Genomic DNA, 22,470 nt, shown 5'->3' with positions numbered 1-22,470 from the left:
GTCTGCAGAGGAGAAGGCTGAGGGGGATCTGATCAATGTCTATCAATAGCTGAGGGCTGGGGGTCAGGAGGGAGGGGACAGGCTCTGCTCAGTTGCTCTCTGGGATAGGACAAGGGGCAATGGATGTAAGCTGCAGCCCAGGAGGTTCCAGCTCAGCATGAGGAGGAACTTCTGCCCTGTGAGGGTGGCAGAGCCCTGGAGCAGGCTGCCCAGAGAGGTTGTGGAGTCTCCTGTGGAGCCTTTCCAGCCTCACCTGGATGTGTTCTGTGTGACCTGTGCTGGAGTCTATGCTCCTGCTCTGGCAGGGGGGTTGGTCTTGATGATCTCCAGAGATCCCTTCCAACCCCTAAGACCCTGTGATATTGGTGTGGAAAGCTGGCTACAGATTGTGACGTTAAACTGGAAGTTTGCAGCTTTTTTACTCGAGTTTTTCAATTACATGTGGCTAAATGTGAAGCAAGCAGTGGATCATGGGCATCACAAGGTACAGGAGTGCTTAGGGCATGAAGGCTGCAGTCTTCCACTAAGCACATACCAGCTCAGCAGACAGGCCATGTGCTGCCTTCCTCTTCCTCTACTGTGATGCTCTTTCCATCCTTTTTTCAAAGAGTGCATCACAGCATGGCTCAGGCTGGAAGGGAGCTCAGAGCTCATCTCCTCCAACCTCCCCACCATGCCCAGGGACACCTCTCAGCTAGCCTCAGAATGGCTTGGGCTGGGAGGGAGCTCCAAATGCCACCCAGTCCAACCCCCCCTGCAGCCATCAGGGACATCCTCCACTAGATCAGGTTGCTCAGAGCTACTTTGAACCTCACCTTCAGTATCTGCAGGGATGGGGCCACAACTACCTCCCTGGGCAAACCTGTTGCAGTGTTCCACCACCCTGCTGCTAAAGAACTTGTTCCTAAACATACAAATTCTGCTTTAAATCCAAGACTTCAATAAATCTCTGAGAGAAAAACCCTTCTTGAGTGCACCTGCAGCACCTTACTGTGTGAGGAGAGTTCAGGTCTGAGTGTTGAGGAATTCTGAGTAAAGAGAGACTCGCAGGTGACTGAGAAAGAAAGCTGAAGACAAAGCTGTGGGGTGGTGCTGAGGTCAATGCTCTCTCTTGCTATTCTTTCAGATGTTACAAACTCACTCACTTGACAAGCACAAAGCTCTCCCAGAAGCACGCTTTAAAAGCAGCTCTCTAGAACTGGTTTTAGCAGCTCTCACACAGGCTGCTCAGTCTGGAGAGGAGAAGGCTCTGAGGAGACCTAATTGTGGCCTCCCAGTATCAGCAGGGGGCTGCAAGAAAGCTGGGGAGGGACTTTTGAGGGTGTCAGGGAGGGATAGGACTGGGGGGGATGGAGCAAAACTAGAAATGGGGAGATTCAGATTTGGTGTTAGGAAGAAGTTGTTCCCCATGAGGGTGGTGAGAGCCTGGCACAGGTTGCCCAGGGAGGTGGTGGAAGCCTCATCCCTGGAGGTTTTGATGTGGCTGTAAGCAACCTGCTGCAGTGTGAGGTGTCCCTGGCCATGGCAGAGGGGTTGGAACTGGCTGAGCCTTGAGCTCCCTTCCAACCCTTAACAATTCTGTGATTGGAATGTGCTGCCCAGGGCGGTGGTGGAGCCCCCAAGCCTGGCTGTGTTTCAAGGTGGTTTGGATGTGGTGCTTGGGGCTGTGGTTTGGGGGTGAGCCTTGCAGACTAGGGTCCTGGGTCGGGCTTGGTGCTCCTGAGGCTCTTTTCCAAGCTGACTGTTTGTGTGATTCTGTGGAACAAAGACAAAACGTGCTCGTGGGCAGGCAGCGGTGTTGACAGAGCGCGGCCAGAGGGGGGGAGACGTCAAGGAAAATCACCCAGGAAACTGCTGGCTGTGGCAGAAATCAAAGGGGTTTACTGAGAAAAAAAAAAGAGAGAAAAAAGGTCAGATGTGTCAGCTAGGGATTGTGCAGGGGAAAAATATTTATCTGAAGGCAGAAAGTGTCACAGAACGAGAGCAGGTCACGCTGCTGTGCAGAATTAGCTGCTGGCAGAAACATCTGCTGAATCAAAGCCCCTAAACCCCTACAGATCTGTTCATTGTTGAGGATGGTAAAATAACAATCTGTTGCTCACAGATCCTTTCTATGTCAGAGTGCTCACAGGTACCCTAGCAACCAGGGTGTTGTTGAGAGCCTACATGCAAGGGCATGACTCATTTTAAGAGCAGTAGTAGGTCTAATAATGGATGGGGAGTGAAAGGCAGAATCAGTAGGGAGAAGGGCAGCAAAGCTGGGGAGGGGTCTGGAGCACAGCCCTGGGAGGGGAGGCTGAGGGAGCTGGGGTTGCTTGGCCTGCAGAAGAGGAGGCTCAGGGGAGACCTTCTTGCTCTCTACAACTCCCTGAAGGGAGGTTGTAGCCAGGTGGGGGTTGGTCTCTTCTCCCAGCAAGCAGCACCAGAACAAGAGGACACAGTCTCAAGCTGTGCCAGGGGAGGTTTAGGCTGGATGTTAGGAAGAAATTCTTCCCAGAGAGAGAGATTGGCCCTTGGGATGTGCTGCCCAGGGAGGTGGTGGAGTCACCATCACTGGAGGTGTTTCAGAAGAGCCTGGCTGAGGCCCTTGGTGCCATGGTTTAGTTGATCAGATGGTGCTGGGTGATAGGTTGGGCTGGATGATCTCAGAGGTCTTCTCCACCCTGGTTAATTCTGTATGCAGTAAGCTAGGATCTAGAGCTTATGTTCAAAGCTGTTATTCAAAGCTCAGTCAACTACTGCTGCTGATAAATGTGCCGAGAAGAAAGGGTAAATATCTGTGTTGGTTTGTGGGGGGTTTGGGTTTTTTCCTCTCAAAACAATGTTAAGTATTATGATCAAGTTATTGCCCTTATTTGTCATCTGCAGCTTTCTACACAGCAGCTTCTCTCAGTTGTAAGGATTTGTCTTATTAACATAAACCAGAGCTCTCCTATCCTGCCCCAAACCTGGAGAAGAGTCTTCTCTACATAAATCAGAGCTCTCCAAATCAGAGCTTTCCTGTGCTGCCCAAATCCTGGAGAAGAGCCTTCTCTACATAAAGCTGTGTGGGTATCTAAGTTAGAGAAAGCATACAATCATGGGATGGGTTGGGTTGGAAGGGACATCCAAAGCTCACCCAGTCCAACCCCCTGAAGCAAGCAGGGACATCCTCCACTGGATCAGGTTGCTCAGAGCCCTGCCCAGCCTCACCTGGAATAGCTCCAGGGATGGAGCCTCAACCACCTCTCTGGGCAACCTGCTGCAGTGTTCCAGCAGCCTCCTGGTGCAGAACTTGTTCCTCACATCCAATCTCAATCTGCTCTGCTCTCATTTCAAACCATTGGCCCTGCTCCTGTCCCTGCAGGCCTTTGGGAGCAGTCCCTCTGCAGCCTTCTTGGAGCCCCTTCAGGCACTGGCAGGCTGCTATTAGGTCTGCCTGGAGCCTTCTCCTCTGCAGGCTGAACACCCCCAGCTCCCTCAGCCTGTCCTTGTAGCAGAGGTGCTGCAGAACACAGAATTACCAGCTTGGAAAAGACCTCAGAGATCATCCAGTCCAACCTATCACTCAACACCATCTGATCAACTAAACCATGACACCTAGTGCCTCATCCAGTCTCCTATTAAACACCTCCAGGGATGGTGACTCCACCACCTCCCAGGGCAGCACATTCCAATGGCTAATCTCTCTCTCCAGAAAGAATTTCTTCCTCACCTCCAGCCTAAGCCTCCCCTGGCACAGCTTGAGACTGTGTCCTCTTGTTCTGGTGCTGGTTGCCCGAGATCAGGTTGCAGCCTCCTGATCATCTTTGTTGCCCTCCTCTGGACCTGCTGCCTCAGGTCCATGCAGTGCATTTTATAAGCCTTCCCTGGTGCCAGCTTCCTGAAGCTTCAGCTCTGACTTTTGATTTCCAGAGCTTTAACTCTGGCTTTTAAAGGAGTGCCTTGCAGGTCCTGCCCAGAACTTGCACAGTGCTCTGCTTCAGAGACCATGGCAAGGTGTGTGGAAAAAAACCACCACCAACAAAAAAGTGGAAGTAGAATTAAGCCTCAGAGTAAAATGTCTTTCCCTCTAGGGGGATCTGAAAAGGTCCTGTTTCATAACAGCCCTGTTGCAGGCACTGCAAGGCTGAACCCCAGCTGCCTGGGACTCTCTCCTAAAGCAGCAGCCTAAGCACAAAGCAGCCTGGAATAAAGTCTACAACAGCACCTGAGGGAGATCTGCAATTCAATGGATGAAAATCCACTGGTGCAGTCTGTGCTGGAAGAAAAGCAGAGGCAAAGAGCATCCCAGAGAGGCAGTGTGAATGAAAAGCTGTCACTTGCTCAGCTGTGAGTGGGTCTAGGGTGTGGGGGGTGTGTTTACTGTCTTATCACAGAGCCCTTCCTTTGGTCTGTTTGCAGTAAGGCACTGAGCAAGCCAAGGCTCTTGGGAACTCCCTCCAATCCTGCTGCACTTCTCAGCACTTGCACCACGAGCAGCACCACAACCTGACAGAATTTCTCCATGCAGCTTTCATTCTCCATTTAGAAAAAGGAGAAATAGTAACTGAGACCATGCTTAACCCTTGGGACCCTTGTGCCTTCTAAACAAGCAGAGAAACCAGGGCTGGAGTGAAGAACTCTTCAGAAGAGTGCTCAGGAGGAGAAGAAATTGGTTGTTTGGATTTGCCCTCCATAATGCAGCATTCATTTGTGTTTGAGGTCAGGTTTTCTCCCTCCCTGCTTTGAAATGATGCAGAAGAAAAGATGTACCAGTTGAAAGTGGTTACTGCATCCCCTCTGGTCTGCAAGATGTCAGAGAATCAGCTGTGAACATCCTCTGTTTCCTGATGTGTTGGTGACTGGAGTCATAGCATCATAGAACAACTTATGTTGGAAGGGAGCTCAGAGCTCAGCTGCCCCAACCTCCCCACCATGCCCAGGGACACCTCTCAGCTACACTCAGCTGCTCAAGGCCTCATCCAGCCTGGCCTTCAGCACCCCCAGGCAGGAGGCAGCCACAGCCTCCCTGGGCAGCCTGGGCCAGAGTCTCAGCAGCCTCCTGCTGAAGAACTTCTTCCTCAGCTGCAGTCTGACCCTGCTCTGCCTCAGCTTCAAACCATTCCCCCTGGGCCTGTCTCTAGACCCCCTGATGGGAAGTCCCTCTGCAGCCTTCCTGCAGGATCCCTTCAGCTCCTGGCAGGCAGCTCTGAGGTGCCCCTGGAGCCTTCTCTTCTCAGGTGTTGTTTCTGTTCTGGTTAACCACACAGCAATCAGCCAGAGGAGTGATGCACTGCGTATTTAGAAGTGAACTTTATATATAGGGGTGAACATTGCAGACTAGGGTTAGAGGCTGGACCTGATGGTGCCAAGGGTCTTTCCCAGCTGGAATGATTCTGTGCTACTCTGATTCTGTGTTTGAATTTATTTGTACAATCTTTCCTGGGCACCAGCAGGTTAAGCACTCTAAAGACAAGAGGCAAAGTCCTTGCTCTGCCTAACTGGAACTGTGTCTAAACAGGCAAAAAGGGGAAATGAGAGATGAGAATTTGACCAAAATTACACAACTGACTCATAGCAAACAAAGGAATCAAGATTTCCTGTGTTTAAGCACTGGATCAGGCTGCTTTTTACTGTGGAACTTCAGAGGGGAAATTACTCTCTCCACTAGCTAGAATCACAGAATTGTCAGGGTTGGAAGGGACCTCAAGGCTCAGCCAGCTCCAACCCCCCTGCCATGGGCAGGGACACCTCACACTGCAGCAGGTTGCTCACAGCCACCTCCAGCCTGGCTGCAAACACCTCCAGGCATGAGGCTTCCACCACCTCCCTGGGCAACCTGTGCCAGGCTCTCACCTCCCTCATGGGCAACAACTTCTTCCTAACAGCCAATCTCAATCTCCCCATTTCTAGTTTTGCTCCATCCCCCCCAGTCCTATCCCTCCCTGACACCCTCAAAAGTCCCTCCCCAGCTTTCTTGGAGCCCTCTTCAGATACTGGAAGGCCACAATGAGGTCTCCTGGGAGCCTTCTCCTCTCCAGCCTGCACAACCCCAACTCCCTCCTTCTGTCCTCACAGCAGAGCAGCTCCAGCCCTCTGCTCACCCTCATAAGTGGGGGCAGCATGATGGATTAGGAGGCACAGTTCTGAGCTCCCAGGTTTTGTCCCTGGTTTTCAGTCTGCTGTGCTAAGGAAATGAAACTTCTGCAGCCACAGTGGGCAGGTGCAGGGACCTGCACACAGCTTCAGGTGGTAGCTTGGGAACATGTTGGCAAACTCTAGCAAGATTGGACACAAAGTATTGGTCTTCAAGATAAGGTAATTAGAATAGAATAGAAGAGAATTAACCAGGTTTGAAGACACCTTTGAGATCATCCAGTCCAACCTATCACCCAGCACCATCTAATCAACTAAACCATGGCACCAAGCACCCTCCAGTGATGGTGACTCCACCACCTCCCTGGGCAGCCCATTCCAATGGCCAATCTCTCTTGCTGGGAAGAACTTTCTCCTCACCTCCACCCTAAACCTCCCCTGGCACAGCTTGAGACTGTGTCCTCTTGTTCTGGTGCTGCTTGCCTGGGAGAAGAGACCAACCCCCACCTGGCTACAACCTCCCTTCAGGGAGTTGGAGAGAGCAAGAAGGTCTCCCCTGAGCCTCCTCTTCCCCAGGCTAAGCAACCCCAGCTCCCTCAGCCTCTCCTCACAGGGCTGTGCCCCAGACCCCTCCCCAGCTTTGTTGCCCTTCTCTGGACACCTTCCAGCAGCTCAACATCTTTCCTAGAGTGAGGGGCCCAGAAGTGGACACAGGACTCAAAGGTATTAATCTCAAAGGTATTCTAATGTAATTGGTCTGAAAATAAAGGAGCAGCTGCAGGTGCCAGGCTGTAGCCTCAGAGCAAGAAAATTCATAGACTCACAGAAAGGTTTGGGTTGGAAGGGACCTCCAAAGCTCACCCAGTCCAACCCCCCTGCAGTCAGCAGGGCCATCCTCCACTGGATCAGGTTGCTCACAGCCCTGCCCAGCCTCACCTGGAATAGCTCCAGGGATGGAGCCTCAACCACCTCCCTGGGCAACCTGCTGCAGTGTTCCAGTAGCCTCCTGGTGCAGAACTTGTTCCTCACATCCAATCTCAATCTGCTCTGCTCTCATTTCAAACCATTGGCCCTGGTGCTGTCCCTGCAGCCCTTTGGGAACAGTCCCTCTGCAGCCTGCTTGGAGCCCCTTCAGGTACTGGCAGGACACTCTGAAAACAGCAGGGCAGTGAAAGTTGGAGGCTCTATTGCTGTCTGGAACGTGGCAGTTTGGGTGTGTTTTCCTTCTTCCTATCTACCTGTCCTGTTTCATCACTTCTTTGGAATTTTGAAAGGAAAGGTTGTTAATGTTTGTTCAGGATGACTCAGAGGTTAAAATCCCCACATGCTGTGTGCTGTTTCTTTGTCAGACAGGAGCACAGTTTAAATTCTGGAGCCCTGCTGGACAGCAATGTGCCCTGGTGGCCAAGAGAGCCAATGGGATCCTGGGAGGCAGCAAGAAAAGTGTGGCCAGCAGGGCTGGGGAGGTTCTGCTCCCCCTCTGCTCTGTCCTGCTGAGACCACAGCTGCAATCCTGTGTCCAGCTCTGGAGCCCCTAGGGCAGGAAGGGTCTGGAGGTGCTGGAAGGTGTCCAGAGAAGGGCCACGAGGATGAGCAGAGGGCTGGAGCTGCTCTGCTGTGAGCACAGACTGAGAGAGTTGGGGGTGTGCAGGCTGGAGAGGAGAAGGTTCTGAGGAGACCTAATTGTGGCCTTCCAGGATCTGCAGGGGGCTGCAGGAAAGCTGGGGAGGGACTTTTGAGGGTGTCAGGGAGGGATAGGACTGGGGGGGAATGGAGCAAAACTAGAAGTGGGGAGATTGAGATTGGATTTTAGGAAGAAGTTGTTCCCCAGGAGGGTGGTGAGAGCCTGGCACAGGTTGCCCAGGGAGGTGGTGGAAGCCTCCTGCCTGGAGGTGTTTGCAACCAGGCTGGAGGTGGCTGTGAGCAACCTGCTGCAGTGTGAGGTGTCCCTGCCCATGGCAGGGGGCTGGAACTGGCTGATCCTTGAGGTCCCTTGCAGCCCTGACAGTTCTGTGATTCTATGCTGCAGAGAGCAGAGTCACAGTTATCATATTGCCAGAATATTCCCCATGGCTAGTGGAAAGTGCCAGGGAGGTTGGAATGAGATGATCTTCAAGGTGCCTTCCAACCCAGCCCATTCTATGACTCTGTGAATCTCTCTCTCCATTTCTTTCCAGCAAGCAGGAGCTCCACAATCTTAGCTGCTATTTGCTAAGCAAAACCCAAACCAACCAAACAACAAAACCCCAACAACAACAACAAAAAAAGCCAAAACACCAAAGAGAAAACCAAAGCAAACAACAAAACCCAACCAGCCAAAGAAAACCAAAACACCAACCAAAAACCCAACCCAACCCCCAACCAACAAATAAAACCCCAACCCAGACCAAGCAGTCAATACCCCAAACTCTTCTGCAAGCCCAGCTTCCATCCCATGATGTTTTCAAAGGGACTCTTACATCCACAACCATTTATCTGTATCTGGATTGTGAAGTCTCCTTCTCTGGGCACATTCCAGACCCCCCTGGGATGTGTTCCTGTGTGACCTGCTCCGGGTGATGCTGCTCTGGCAGGGGGGGGATGATCTCTGGAGGGCCCTTCCAACCTCTAATGTGCTGTGGTGCTGTGAAACCACTTTGAAGGAGTTAAAGCACTTCAGATGTTTCTGGTGAGTGATGTCTTGCCTGGTGCTGCTAAGCAAGAGACAATCCTCGACAGGAAGCAGCTAATCACTGTCTCCTTGGAAAATGTTTACACAGGCACCGTTTAGGACGATGTTATCTACATCCTGTCTTAAGTAGCTGCTTTGCTCTTTCTCATCCGATGCTGAACCCAGACAGAAGCACTCTTAGCAGTATTGTTGTGCTTCTGCTTTCTGTGCCTTGAGCCTCTGGGCAGTGGTTATTTCAAGGCTGCCAGGGTGCTCTTCACCCAGACCTGGCTGCTCAGGGGGCTTTAGCCAATTGCTGGAACTGGAAAGCCTGCAAGCCTGAAGCCTGCAGAGCCTCTCTGAGCAAACTGCTGCAACGTTTGACTGCTCTCATGGTTGGAAAAAGAAGGGGGAAAAAGGTTTTCTTTGGAGCCAGTCGTTATCTTCTCTGGTTTCAGTTTATTCATTGTCTCTCCTGCGTGCACTGCTGTGAAGAACCTGGCTCCTTCTCAATAGCCTTTTCAGAAGCACAGGGGGATGCTGTTACATCCCCCCCGAGGTCATCTCTTCTCCAGTGGCCCAGTTCCCTCAGCACTCCAACCCTGAACTATCTCAGTGGCCCTCTGGTCAACTCACTCCAGCTTATTGATGTCCTTCTGGTACTGCAGAGCCCAGAACGGGACTCAGTCTGGAGTGCTGAGCAGAGGTGGTGTAGTCACTTCCCTCAGTCTGCTGGCTCTGTGCCTGCAAATACAGCAGAGGTCACAGCCTCACAGGATGTTGGGGGTTGGAAGGACCTCCGTAGATCATCCACTCCAACCCCCCTGCCAGAGCAGCATCACCCAGGGCAGGCTGCAACGAAGGCATCCAGGTGGGTTTTGAAAGTCTGCAGAGGAAGAGACTCCACAACCTCCCTGGGCAGCCTGCTCCAGGGCTCTGCCACCCTCACTGTCAAGAAGTTTCTCCTCATGTTGAGTTGAAACCTTCTCTGTTCAAGCTTGAACCTGCTGTTCCTTGGCTTATTCCTGTGCACCACCCAAAAGAGCTTGGCCCCCTCCACTTGCCCCCCAGCCCTCAGCTATTGATAGACATTGATCAGATCCCTCTCAGCCTTCTCTTCTCCAGGCTAAACAGCCCCAGGGATAGAATACCTGTGCACTGCATCCTCTGCAAAACACATCCTCTTGGAGACCTAAAGGGAAACCTGCCCTGATTGCTGGCAGATTGTTTTGAATACCTGAACTGTAGGAGTTCAGAAGCAGGTTATCCTGCTGTGAGGCACAATGGCGTTACAATGCCCAGGGAGATTTAGAGAACACAAGCAGCTGGCAACGCAGCAGCCTAAGTGCTCTGTGACCCTGCCTCTGTACTGCTCCTTCGAGGCTCTTATTCAATGAAAGACCATTTGGTCAAACTGCAAGTTACAGGACCCAGGGTGCCTCTGCCCTTTCAGATCCTCTGAGAGGTCTGTTGTGAAGGAGCTGTCAGTGTGGAGTTTGAAGAGCATTCGTTGAATCACAGGATTGTTAGGGGTGGAAGGGACCTCAAGGCTCAGCCAGTTCCAAGCCCCTGCCATGGCCAGGGACACCTCACACCGCAGCAGGTTGCTCACAGCCACCTCCAGCCTGGCTGCAAACACCTCCAGGCAGGAGGCTTCCACCACCTCCCTGGGCAGCCTGTGCCAGGCTCTCACCACCCTCATGGGGAACAACTTCTTCCTAACATCCAATCTCAATCTCCCCACTTCTAGTTTTGCTCCATCCCCCCCAGTCCTATCACTCCCTGACACCCTCAAAAGTCCCTCCCCAGCTTTCCTGCAGCCCCCTGCAGATCCTGGAAGGCCACAATTAGGTCTTCTCAGAGCCTTCTCCTCTCCAGCCTGCACAACCCCAACTCCCTCAGTCTGTCCTCACAGCAGAGCAGCTCCAGCCCTCTGCTCATCCTCGTGGCCCTTCTCTGGACACCTTCCAGCACCTCCAGATCCTTCCGGTGCCAGGGGCTCCAGAACTGGACACAGGATTGCAGCTGTGGTCTCAGCAGAGTGGAGCAGAGAGGGAGAAGATTGTAATCGTGACACCAGGACCATAACAGCTACCAGGTCCCTTCTCCTGGCTCTGCCATTAACCTGGAGGGACAGTGTAAGGTGCTGAATAAGCGCAGAGGTCTAAACCCCAGCTTGTCAAGTGTGGCTGGCTCTGCCTTGCGCCCTCGCCCTGGCTCCAGCCGCGTGTGCCACGGGGGGCGCACAGCTTGCTCCTGCCGAGGGGCAGCCGCATGGCCCTGCGTGTGAACCACAGAAACATGCAGGTTGGAAAAGACCCTCAGCATCACCAAGCTCAACCCAGACCCCTACTCTACAAGCCTCACCCCTACACCACAGCCCCAAGTACCAGAACCACAGAATCAGCCGCCTTGAAAGAGACCACTTGCTTCCAGCTGGTCTGGTCTGGCAAATCTAATGTTGGGGAGGGGGGAGAATTTTAACCCACCGCACCGCGCTTGCCGCCCCTGGAGCCCCCGGCAGCGGCTGCCCTCGGGCATCGGGCGCGCTCCGGGAGGGGGCTTGCGGGGCGGGCGATGCTTGCCCCTGCCCTGCCGGCCGCCCAAGTTGAGCCCCAGGTTAAAAATAAAGTTGCGGCCGCTTTTTATAGGGCAGGCTGCGAGAGCGGGGGGAAGGGGCGGGGGGGGGGGGCGTGTTTCGGTGCACGGTAAATCCGGCGGCTTCAGAGAAGAGCAAGCTCTCAGTACTTCCTTCTGCCGATAAAGATCTTCGCCTGCCCTCGTCACGGGTGGCGGAGTCGCGGCCGGTGGCTGCCGCGCTTGAATCGGTTTCAGACTCCTCCCGGGGCGAGACGGGGAGCGGGGAGAGCGGCGAGGCGGCAGGAGCAGGCGATGCGCGGAGCTGCGCTGCTCGCCCCGACGCCCTCCGCCCCGCGTAGCCCCCGCGCAGCCCCCGCTCCCTGCAGAGCCCGCCGGGCGGCGGAGCCGCGGACGGCACCGACATGGGAACCTTAGGGAAAAGGAAAGAAAAACAGTGAGTTCGCCCTTGCTGCTTGGGGGTTAATTTCAATCGCGCTGCCCGCGGCGGGATGGGGCAGGCTGCCGTCCGGCGGCGGCGCTGGGGGTCGGAAGGTAGAGCCCCGTCGGAGGACGGTGGTACGGGCGCGGTGGGCTGCCCCTGCGGCGGGGGGTTCCGCGGGGTGCGGGGTCTGTAGGCTGGCCGCCCGGGGCTCCGCGAGGGCCGGCCGAGACCCTTCCCGGGTGGGAAAGAACGGGGAGAAAAAGCGCAGGTGTGGGGAGGGTTTTGTTTCGCCCTTCCGAGTGCAGGCGTGCGGTCAGCACGGGCTGGGGAGAGCCTCCCGTTACGGCCCCGGCTGAGCGGGCGGGGCGGCTGCGGACGGGCTCCGGTTACCTGCGGCACCGCCGGCGGTCTGCGGCGGGGGGCCGCCGGGCGGGGAGCTGGACGCCGGGGGACGAGGCTGCCCCCAAGCCCGGCCTTGGCAGGGGAGCAAAGGAGGCACCGGCAGCCGCGGTTGTGGGTGCTGGAGCTGCCGATCGCTTCTTTGCGACGTCTCCCCCACCGCCCAGGAGCGTGGAGTGGGGAAGCAGGGCGCCCGTCCCTCCCTCGCCGCCCTCCAGCGCAGCTCGGATCAATTTTTCATGTCCAGTAACAGCTGTAAGGGGATCCGTGCTCACCAGACGTGCCCACGGAGGAGTTTTGCCCCTCGGCCACAGTGGTGCTGTAAACGTGTTTGGGTTTTTTTGGGGGTGTGTGTGGAAACTTTGCTAAGCTCTGGTGCCAAGGGCTAAAATAACCTCCTGCCATAACTCCTACACTGTCAGCACTGCGGTGCTTGAGTTCTCAGCCCTCCGTTGAAAAGGTGCTGGAATAAAGTTAGGAGAGAGGTTTCAGCTTGTCAGAGCCCTGAGAGAGCTGATCAGGCCCTGGCTCTTCTCATCTGAGAACAGGAAGTCAGAGCAGAAAGCTAAGAGGGAAATTGAGAGAAGGGGGAAGGGAAGAGAACATTCTTTGCATAGCTGTCAGCTTAGCTACGGAGGAGCTGAGTGATGGGCACTACCTCTGCGGGGTCAGGTCTCTCTTTGCCTGGCTTTGAAACTAGGGAGACCTGGGCTCTGTGTTGCTTTGTAAGTCACATCCCAGGCAGTTTCGTGGCTTTCCCAGCATTCAAACGAGACAGAAATTGAAGACAAGGCTTGAAATTCACTGGCAGGAGGTAGGGTCCAGCCTGTCGTATTTCCAGCTTCATTCCGGGGTGCCTGGGCAGGGATGTTTGTGTGTTTGCCTTCCCTCTCTGTGTGCAATATACACACCTAGTGAATTTCCACACCTTCTCTTTCCAGGGCTGTCAGTTCATTAAGAAAGTCTTGCTTAGTGTTCCAACAAAAGTTGTAGAAAAGCTTAAGGTAGTATCTTAAGGATGATAGAATTTTTAAGGGCTGGAAGGGACCTCAAGGCTCAGCCAGTCCCAAGCCCCCTGCCATGGGCAGGGACACCTCACACCACAGCAGGTTGCTCACAGCCACATCCAGCCTGGCTGCAAACACCTCCAGGCAGGAGGCTGCCACCACCTCCCTGGGCAGCCTGTGCCAGTGTTACCAGAGTGGAGCCAGACTGATTCTGCCACAAAAGAAAAAGGATCTGAACAAAAATCACAACTCCACAGCTTTATGAGCCCATCCTTTTATCCACACAACCACTGAGCAGCCTCTCTGGAGAACGTATTAAGTGGGAGGGTTATGCCTTGCAGCACCCTAACTACAGGGAGTTTAAGTTGTCCTTCAAATCTCTCTTCCTCCCATGCAGTGTAAAATTTCCCCCACTCTGCCTCCCAGTCTTTACCTCAGTGTTGTGCTTTCTCTTAGGAATCCTGCCCAGGCATGCAGCACTGCCCCTGAGCCAGCTCTGGAGCTGAAGCAGATCAGTCACTGTCTCAGCATCTCCAACCTCACCCAGGTCACCATGGTGCCCTTGGGGCACTTAGCCAAAGGAGCCACCTTGGAAGATCTGCTGGAAACCTGCATCCAGTCCTTTGGTGAGTGTCTGGAGGCTTTTAGAATGGTGTTCTTTCCTTTCTGTCCTGGCCCTTTCTTGGGGCACTGACTGGCAAATTGCACTGATTTAGTGGTGCAGTTAGGAAGGTGCCACTGAGGATTTGCCATGCTGCAGGTGGCTGCATGTTTTTGTGGATCTCTTGTGTGCCTGTGTGTGCAATACATGTCGAGGCTGCTGAGACTCCTGCCTGTCCTTGAGAGAAGAAGACAAATGGCAGGCATCTGTGTTTTCCTTCAGGTACCCCTTTGCTGAACTCCAGCAAGTAGTCATCAGGTGTTACAGCCTGCAGCAGTATTCTCCCAGGGTGTGCAAGCAACATGTTGAAGTTAACCATGAAGTTTGAAATGAGCAGGGCTGCTTTTAAACTAGATGAAATAAGGCTGGATTACTTCTTGCCTCATTGCTATAAAGTTGGCTTATCATAGAATCACAGAATTGTCAGGGCTGGAAGGGAGCTCAAGGCTCAGCCAGTTCCAACCCCCTGCCATGGGCAGGGACACCTCACACTACAGCAGGCTGCTCACAGCCACATCCAGCCTGGCCTTCAAAACCTTCAGGGATGAGGCTGCCACCATCTCCCTGGGCAGCCTGTGCCAGTGTTACCAGAGTGGAGCCAGACTGATTCTGCCACCAATGAAAAAGGATCTGAAAAAAAATCACAACTCCACAGCTTTATGAGCCCATCCTTTTATCCACCAGCTCTTCAGAATGATAACTGCAATATGCATGGGCAAAGCATGACTGGAGCCTGAGCTCTGCATCCCTAGCTGGTGGAGCCTGAGCTCTGCATCCCTAGCTGGTGGAGCCTGAGCTCTGCATCCCTAGCTGGTGGAGCCTGAGCTCTGCATCCCTAGCTGGTGGAGCCTGAGCTCTGCATCCCTAGCTGGTGGAGCCTGAGCTCTGCATCCCCAGCCTGTGGAGCCTGAGTCTGTATCCCCAGCTGGTGAACCCGAGCTCTGTACCCCTAGCCTGTGGAGCCTGAGCTCTGTATCCCCAGCCTGAGGAGCCTGAGCTCTGTATCCCCAGCCTGAGGAGCCTGAGCTCTGTATCCCCAGCCTGAGGAGCCTGAGCTCTGCATCCCCAGCCTGTGGAGCCTGAGCTCTGCATCCCCAGCCTGTGGAGCCTGAGCTCTGCATCCCCAGCCTGTGGAGCCTGAGCTCTGCATCCCCAGCCTGTGGAGCCTGAGCTCTGCATCCCCAGCCTGTGGAGCCTGAGCTCTGTATCCCCAGCCTGAGGAGCCTGAGCTCTGCATCCCCAGCCTGAGGAGCCTCAGCTCTGCATCCCCAGCCTGAGGAGCCTGAGCTCTGCATCCCCAGCCTGTGGAGCCTCAGCTCTCTATCCCTAGTTTCCTTTTCCAGCTTTTCCATTAGAGAAGGTGCTTTGTTATACTTTTTTTTTCATATGTATTACAATCTGTTAGTCCTGAAGGCACTGAAAGTGACTCTCAATCCCTGGAAGCAATGCACCTGTCTGTTACTGCTGTGTCTTTCTCTGCAGTGAGCATTGTGGCAAAGTCTTAGCTGCAGAGCAGTCCTTAGGAAAATAAATGTGCTTGGGCACCCACTAGGCTTGAGAATGATCTATCTGTAGAGTTAATTAGTACCACCCAGGGCTGATCTGGTGGTGTGGCACATGAATGCTGTATAAACAGTGACTAAATTAGTTTCACATTCCTTGGAGCTGCCTTTTGCTGTGGTTTGATCTTAAAGAACCTCATCAGCATGTGCAGAGAAATAGATGTGAGGAAAGCTGCTGGCAGGGAGGGATGGGACTGGGGAGGAGGGGATGGGGCAAAACTAGAAGTGGGGAGATTCAGATTGGATGTGAGGAAGAAGTTGTTCCCCAGGAGGGTGGTGAGAGCCTGGCACAGGCTGCCCAGGGAGGTGGTGGCAGCCTCCTGCCTGGAGGTGTTTGCAGCCAGGCTGGAGGTGGCTGTGAGCAACCTGCTGTGGTGTAAGGTGTCCCTGGCCATGGCAGGGGGGTTGGAACTGGAGGTCCTTTCCAACCCTGACAATTCTATCACTGCTAGACCTCTGATGTGTGCTGCAGAAGTTTAGGCTCTTTGCTGGGCTGCATTGCTCCATCCCCTGTGCTCTGCTGGGATTCCTCAGCAGGGTGTTTGCATCGTTTGCGAGCTGCAGCTGACACAAGTGCAGACTGCCTACAGAACCAAGTTCCTTACAGAGGCCTCTTGCAGCCACCAGCAAAAACTGTGCAAAATTTACTGTGCCAACAGAGGAAGAAATGGGGAGAAACCCCCAAACCTTGAATCTGGGATTTAGAGGAGGGGTGGGGCAAGAATTTCAGTTGCAGAATGATTAGAAGTGAGCTGAGTGATGGAGGAACTTTCTTCCATGCTTTGTGCTGAAGTAGAGCTCTGCTCTGTCAGCTTACTCAGACTGAGGATGTATTTATCACAGCCTCAGAGCTGCAGACCTAGAGTGTCTTGTCTGGAGAATAAATCTGTGGAGAAGAAATCTGATGGAGAGCAGCTGAAGGAGCTGGGGGTGGTTAGTGTGGAGAAGAGGAGGCTGAGGGGAGACCTCCCTGCTGTCTACAACTACCTGAAAGGAGGTTGTGGAGAGGCTGCTGCTGGTCTCTTCTCACAGGGAGTTAGTGACAGAACAAGAGGCAATGGCCTCAAGCTGCCACTGGGTAGGTTTAGACTGGACATTAGGAAACATTTTTTCAGGGCAAGAGTGGTCAGGGCTTGGAATGTGCTGCCCAGGGAGGTGGTGGAGTCCCCAAGCCTGGCTGTGTTTCAAGGTGGTTTGGCTGTGGTGCTTGGGGCTGTAGTTTAGGGGTGACCCTTGTGGAGTAGGGCTCTGGGTTGGACTTGGTGCTCCTGAGGCTCTTTTCCAACCTGAATGTTTCTCTGGTTCTGGAGATTCATTACTGTGGTCTGGGCATGTTTTATTTCGTTAGTGAAAATGCAGACCCCCCCAGGATGTAAGCAGAGGTTTGCTTTGTATGTTTTGAGTTTACTGTCTGGCAACAGCCCTTGACTGATTTGCTCTCTAGATCTAAGGAGAGAAGGGCTGGTAGCTGGAGCTGATGTGTCCTGTTTCAGGCTACAGACACATCCTGCTCATAGCATCCTGCACTTCCTAATATCATGGAATCCAAGAATGGCTTAGGTTGGGAGGGACCTCAGAAATCATCTACTCCAACCTCCCCAGGGACAGCTCTCAACTTGAATCAGCTACCTCATAGAATTGGCAGGGTTGGAAGGGACCTCAAGGATCATCCAGTTCCAAGCTCCCTGCTGTGTGCAGGGACACCTCACACTACAGCAGGCTGCTCACAGCCACCTCCAGCCTGGCCTTCAGCACCCCCAGCAAGGAGGCAGCCACAGCCTCCCTGGGCAGCCTGTGCCAGAGTCTCAGCAGCCTCCTGCTGAAGAACTTCTTCCTCAGCTGCAGTCTGACCCTGCTCTGCCTCAGCTTCAAACCATTCCCCCTTGGCCTGTCTCTAGACACCCTGAAGGGAAGTCCCTCTGCAGCCTTCCTGCAGGAGCCCTTCAGGTCCTAGCAGGCAGCTCTGAGGTGCCCCTGGAGCCTTCTCTCCCCCAGGCTGCACAGCCCCAGCTCCCTCAGCCTGTGCTCACAGCAGAGCTGCTCCAAGCCTTGTGGCCTCCTCTGTGTATTACCTACACAAGCACAATTCCCATGTGTAGCATGCAGCTGAATTTGTATTCCTGGACTCAGTTAGATGAGTTTGGAACCAGCAAATGATGTGTAAGAGCCTGCTGCCAGCAGTGGTGTGCCAGGGGCAGCTGGCAACCTTTTGCCATGTCTGCAGAGGTTATCACAAGAAGGTCCAGCCTGAAGGGTGCAGTAGAATGGTTTGGGTTGAAAAGGACCTGCAAAAGTCATCCAGTCCAACCCCCTCTGCAGCCAGCAGGGACATCCTCTACTGGATCAGGTTGCCCAGAGCCCTGTCCAGCCTCACCTGGAATAGCTCCAGGGATGGGACCCCAACCATTTCCCTGGGCAGCCTGCTGCAGTGTTCCACTGCCCTCATGGTGAAGAACTAATGAAGAACTAACTCCTTCTTGCAGCTGAGCAGTATGTGATTTATTTCAGAGGGGAATCATGAGAGAGGAGGATCTGATAGGCTGAAGCTAAGAGTCATGAGGAGAAATTTGGCCACCCTGCTGTAAATGGATTCTGGGATGCTTTGTAGAAGGATAAATTTTTGCCCAGAGGGCCAAGTTAATCCAAACCCTGTGCTCAACAAGAGAGGAACAAAGACTGGATCTTCAGCAGGGCCAGGGAGGTTCTCCTCCCCCTCTACTCTGCCCTGCTGAGACCTCATCTGGAACATTGCATCCAGGGACTGCAGCACTGCCTGGGGAGGAGAGGCTGAGAGCCCTGGGGCTGTTCAGTCTGGAGAGGAGAAGGCTGAGAGGGAGCTGATCAATGTCTATCAATGGCTGAGGGCTGGGGGTCAGGAGGGAGGGGACAGGCTCTGCTCAGCTGCACCCTGGGATAGGACAAGGGGCAATGGATGGAAACTGCAGCACAGGAGGTTCCACCTCACCATGAGGAGGAACTTCTTCCCTGGGAGGGTCCCAGAGCCCTGGAGCAGGCTGCCCAGAGAGGTTGTGGAGTCTCCTGCTCTGGAGCCTTTCCAGCCCCCTCTGGATGTGTTCTGTGTGACCTGTGCTGGGTTCTATGCTCCTGCTCTGGCAGGGGGTTGGACTGGATGACCTTCTGAGGTCCCTTCCAGCCCCTGACATCCTGTGATCTGTGATCCTGTGATCTCTGAGCTAGTGATACTCTCTGGGTCTGTGCAGAAGATGAGCTCAGAATGTGGTTTTGTACCTGCTACTTCTCAGAACAGTTAGGAGGCCTTTTGGTTTCTCCTTTGGTTGGTTTGTTTGTTTGGTTGTTTAACCAAAGACTAAAATCTTCTTGCCATGTTTAACTTGAACATCTGCTCTGTGATGATTAGGCTGTGCTGCCATTCAGCCAGACCAGGACAGGCTGGAGGCTTGGGTAGGGAGAAATTGAAGGAAATCCAACAGGGACCAGGGTAGAGGCTGGCATCTGGGGAAGAACAGCCCCAGGGACCAGGGTAGAGGCTGGCATCTGGGGAAGAACAGCCCCAGGGACCAGGGTAGAGGCTGGCATCTGGGGAAGAACAGCCCCAGGGACCAGGGTAGAGGCTGGCATCTGGGAAACAACAGCCCCAGGGACCAGGGTAGAGGCTGGCATCTGGGAAACAACAGCCCCAGGGACCAGGGTAGAGGCTGGCATCTGGGAAACAACAGCCCCAGGGACCAGCAGAGGTTGGGGTTTGACCTGTTGGAGAGCAGCCCTGGGGAAAGGGACCTTGGGGTCCTGGTGGACAGAAGGATGCCCATGAGCCAGCAATGTGCCCTTGTGGCCAAGAAGGACCTCAGAGAACTGCTTGAGAGAGTCCAGCAGAGAGCCACAAAGCTGCTGAAGTGTGAAGCTGTGCAGATGAACATGTCCAGAGAAGGGCCAGGAGGATGAGCAGAGGGCTGGAGCTCACCTCCTGTGAGCACAGACTGAGGGAGGTGTTGATGTTCAGTCTGGAGAGGACAAAGCTCTGAGGAGACCTAATTGTGGCCTTCCAGTATCTGAAGGAGGCTCCAAGAAAGCTGGGGAGGGACTTTTGAGGGTGTCAGGGAGTGATAGGACTGGGGGGGATGGAGCAAAACTAGAAGTGAGGAGATTGAGATTGGCTGTGAGGAAGAAGTTGTTCCCCATGAGAGTGGTGAGAGCCTGGCACAGGCTGCCCAGGGAGGTGGTGGAAGCCTCCTGCCTGGAGGTGTTTGCAGCCAGGCTGGAGGTGGCTGTGAGCAACCTGCTGCGGTGTGAGGTGTCCCTGCCCATGGCAGGGGGGTTGGGACTGGCTGAGCCTTGAGGTCCCTTCCAACCCTGGCAACTCTATGATTCTATAATTCTCCAGGCTACACAGCCCCAGGGCTCTCAGTCTCTCTCCTAGCAGGGAGGTTCAAGTCCCTTCATCATCCTTATGCATGAGAAGAAGATGCTGAAAGCAGATCTTTCTTCAAATCCCAGGGAAGATTGCATCAGGATGAGGAATCAGAGTCCTCCTGCAAATGAGTAAAGTAAAGGCAAGAGAAAAGCCAGGGCAAGAGGTCAGGGATAATCAGCAGGATGGGAGGTGGAAGGCAGGGCATGCCTGGGACTGGAACATTGCTCCTGAGATGAGGAGGAAGTGTGCAGAGACCTGCAACTGCTCTCCTGAGGGTCAGAAGATTCTTCTTTATGTAGGGCAGCAACTCAAAATGTCTTCTATGGCTTAGAAGGTCTCAGAAGCTCAGGTAGCTACAGGATGCTGTTCCTGCTGTGATCTCGACTGAGCTGTAGAGAGCAAGTGGTGTGCACCGTGAGCGGTGGCTCTAGAGGGGGAGGGGAAGTGAGGCATGCAGGCTGAAACCAGCACAGCAGACACTGCTTGGCTGCTCCACAGCCACACTGCCTGCTCAGTGCTGGCAGCTGGGCAGGAGCACAGGCTGGGTGCAGAGTCCTGCTTGCTGCTGGTTGTTCCCCTGGCAGGCTGAGTGAGGCTGTGTGACAGCTGTGCCTGCTGGCATGTCTCTAGGCCAGGGGGCAGGCAGCAGAAATACATCAGCAGTGTCCATGGCACTGGAGATCTTGTTAGTGACACATCTGCTAGCTAGAGACATGGAATAGAGTCATGGAATGATCTGGATTGGAAGGGTCCTCCAAAGCTCACCCAGTCCAACCCCCTTGCAGTCAGAGCAGGGACATCCCCCACTGGATCAGGTTGCTCACAGCCCTGCCCAGCCTCACCTTGAATAGCTCCAGGAATGGAGCCCCAACCACCTCCCTGGGCAACCTGCTGCAGTGTTCCAGCAGCCTCCTGGTGCAGAGCTTGTTCCTCACATCCAATCTCAATCTGCTCTGCTCTCATTTCAAACCATTGTCCCTGCTCCTGTCCCTGCAGGCCTTTGGGAACAGTCCCTCTGCAGCCTTCCTGTAGCATCACATCAGGTACTGGCAGGCTGCTCTGAGGTGCCCCTGGAGCCTTCTCCTCTCCAGGCTGAACACCCCCAGCTCCCTCAGCCTGTGCTCACAGCAGAGCTGCTCCAAACCCCTGAGCATTTTCCTGGCCCTACTCTGGAGCTGCTCCATCAGGTCCAGGTCCTTCCTGTGCTGAGGGCTCCAGAGCTGGCTGCAGCCCTGCAGGTGAGGTCTCACAGAGCAGAGCAGAGGGGCAGGATCCCCTCTCTCCATCTCTGGCCACCCTGCTTTGGATGCAGCCCAGGCTGCCCTTGGCCTCCTGTGCTGCAGTCTCACCCTGCCTGCTCCTGGCCAGCTGCTCCCCTCCAGCACCCCCAAGTCCTGTTCTGCAGGGCTGCTTTCCATTTCTGTTGCCTTCTCTCCAGTCCCCTTCTCATCCATCCCAGCCTGTCCCCCAAGCCATTCTCTCACTGCCAGAGTTAGGATGTGTGCTGCAGCAGTTTGGGCTCTCTCCCTCTCATCATCCCCCAGCCTGGGCTGGTATCCAAGGCACTCAGGTCCCCAGTCCCTGCAAAAGCAGCTGAAGTTTGTTCCTGGTGGTGTTGTTCTGCACAGAGATATTTCTGCTCCTTGTGCTTAGGTAATCTGGGAGTGATTTGGTCAAAGGGAGTGCAGAGACTTTGAGCATTGCTTGGCAACAGAGGCTGTGTTAATGATCAATTAATGACACTGTGGGAACAGAAGAGTCATTGCTGCAGTGGAGAATGCATGACTCTGTGGGAACAGAAGAGCAGCTGCTGCTCTGGAGAATTCTAAGTGCTGTTTAAGTAGCTATTACAGTTAATTGTGATTGTACCCAAACCAAAATAGATTTCTTTGGCTTTTTCTTTGGTTTTTTTTTTTTTAACCTGGTGCCCAAGGAAGGGGAAAAAAAAAAGGCAAAACTCCCAATTAAAAAGGAACTTGAAGGTATCTTCATCTCTGTTGAAAGCTCTGTTGAGCTGATTGCACCTCAGGCTTTTCAAGCTCTTTCCAAAGCCAACTGATAAATAATTAAAAGGAAGTGAGGAATCAGTCAGAGAATTGCTAAGGGCTGGGAGGGGCCTCAAGGATCACCCAGCTCAGTTTTGGTGGCTTCCAGCTGCTCTGAGGTGAGCCTGTGGTGCTGCCCCTTGCATGTGCCAGAGGCACTGCCTCAGGGATGTGTCAGTGCAGTCACCAAGGCCTGGCTGGTGGAGCTCCACAGCTGACATGTGTCTGTTCCACCAGGCTCTTGGAGACCTTGAGCACATCAGTTTGCCCAGAGTGCAGATCAGATGCTGCTGTAATAGAGTCACAGAACTGTCAGGGCTGGAAGGGACCTCGAGGAGCATCCAGTTCCAACCCCCTGCCATGGCCAGGGACACCTCACACCACAGCAGGTTGCTCACAGCCACCTCCAGCCTGGCTGCAAACACCTCCAGGCAGGAGGCTTCCACCACCTCCCTGGGCAACCTGTGCCAGGCTCTCACCACCCTCCTGGGGAACAACTTCTTCCTCACATCCAATCTGAACCTCCCCACTTCTAGTTCTGCTCCATCCCCCCCACTCCTATCACTCCCTGACACCCTCAAAAGTCCCTCCCCAGCTTTCTTGGAGCCCCCTGCAGATCCTGGAAGGTCACAATGAGGTCTCCTCCAGTCCTTTCCTCTCCTCACTCTGGCTAT

At 54.1% G+C, this 22,470-nt stretch overlaps 1 protein-coding gene across 1 annotated transcript in view; it reads left to right on the top strand.

Annotated features, from left to right (window-relative positions):
- Positions 1–11,499: 11,499 nt before the first annotated feature.
- RASGRP1 (RAS guanyl releasing protein 1) overlaps positions 11,500–22,470 on the top strand; it is a 43,331-nt gene continuing 32,360 nt past the window's right edge. The window contains exons 1-2 of the mRNA XM_054162236.1: positions 11,500–11,741; positions 13,592–13,761. Coding sequence (XP_054018211.1) covers positions 11,710–11,741; positions 13,592–13,761 — 202 coding nt within the window. The 5' untranslated portion in view covers positions 11,500–11,709. The remainder of the gene's footprint in view (positions 11,742–13,591; positions 13,762–22,470) is intronic.

The sequence above is a fragment of the Dryobates pubescens genome, chromosome 5, assembly GCF_014839835.1.
Source record: "Dryobates pubescens isolate bDryPub1 chromosome 5, bDryPub1.pri, whole genome shotgun sequence".
In the NCBI taxonomy this organism is placed as follows: Eukaryota; Metazoa; Chordata; class Aves; order Piciformes; family Picidae; genus Dryobates; species Dryobates pubescens.
The sequence above is the reverse complement of the archived record's forward strand: the minus strand, read 5'-3'. Positions and strand labels throughout refer to the sequence as shown.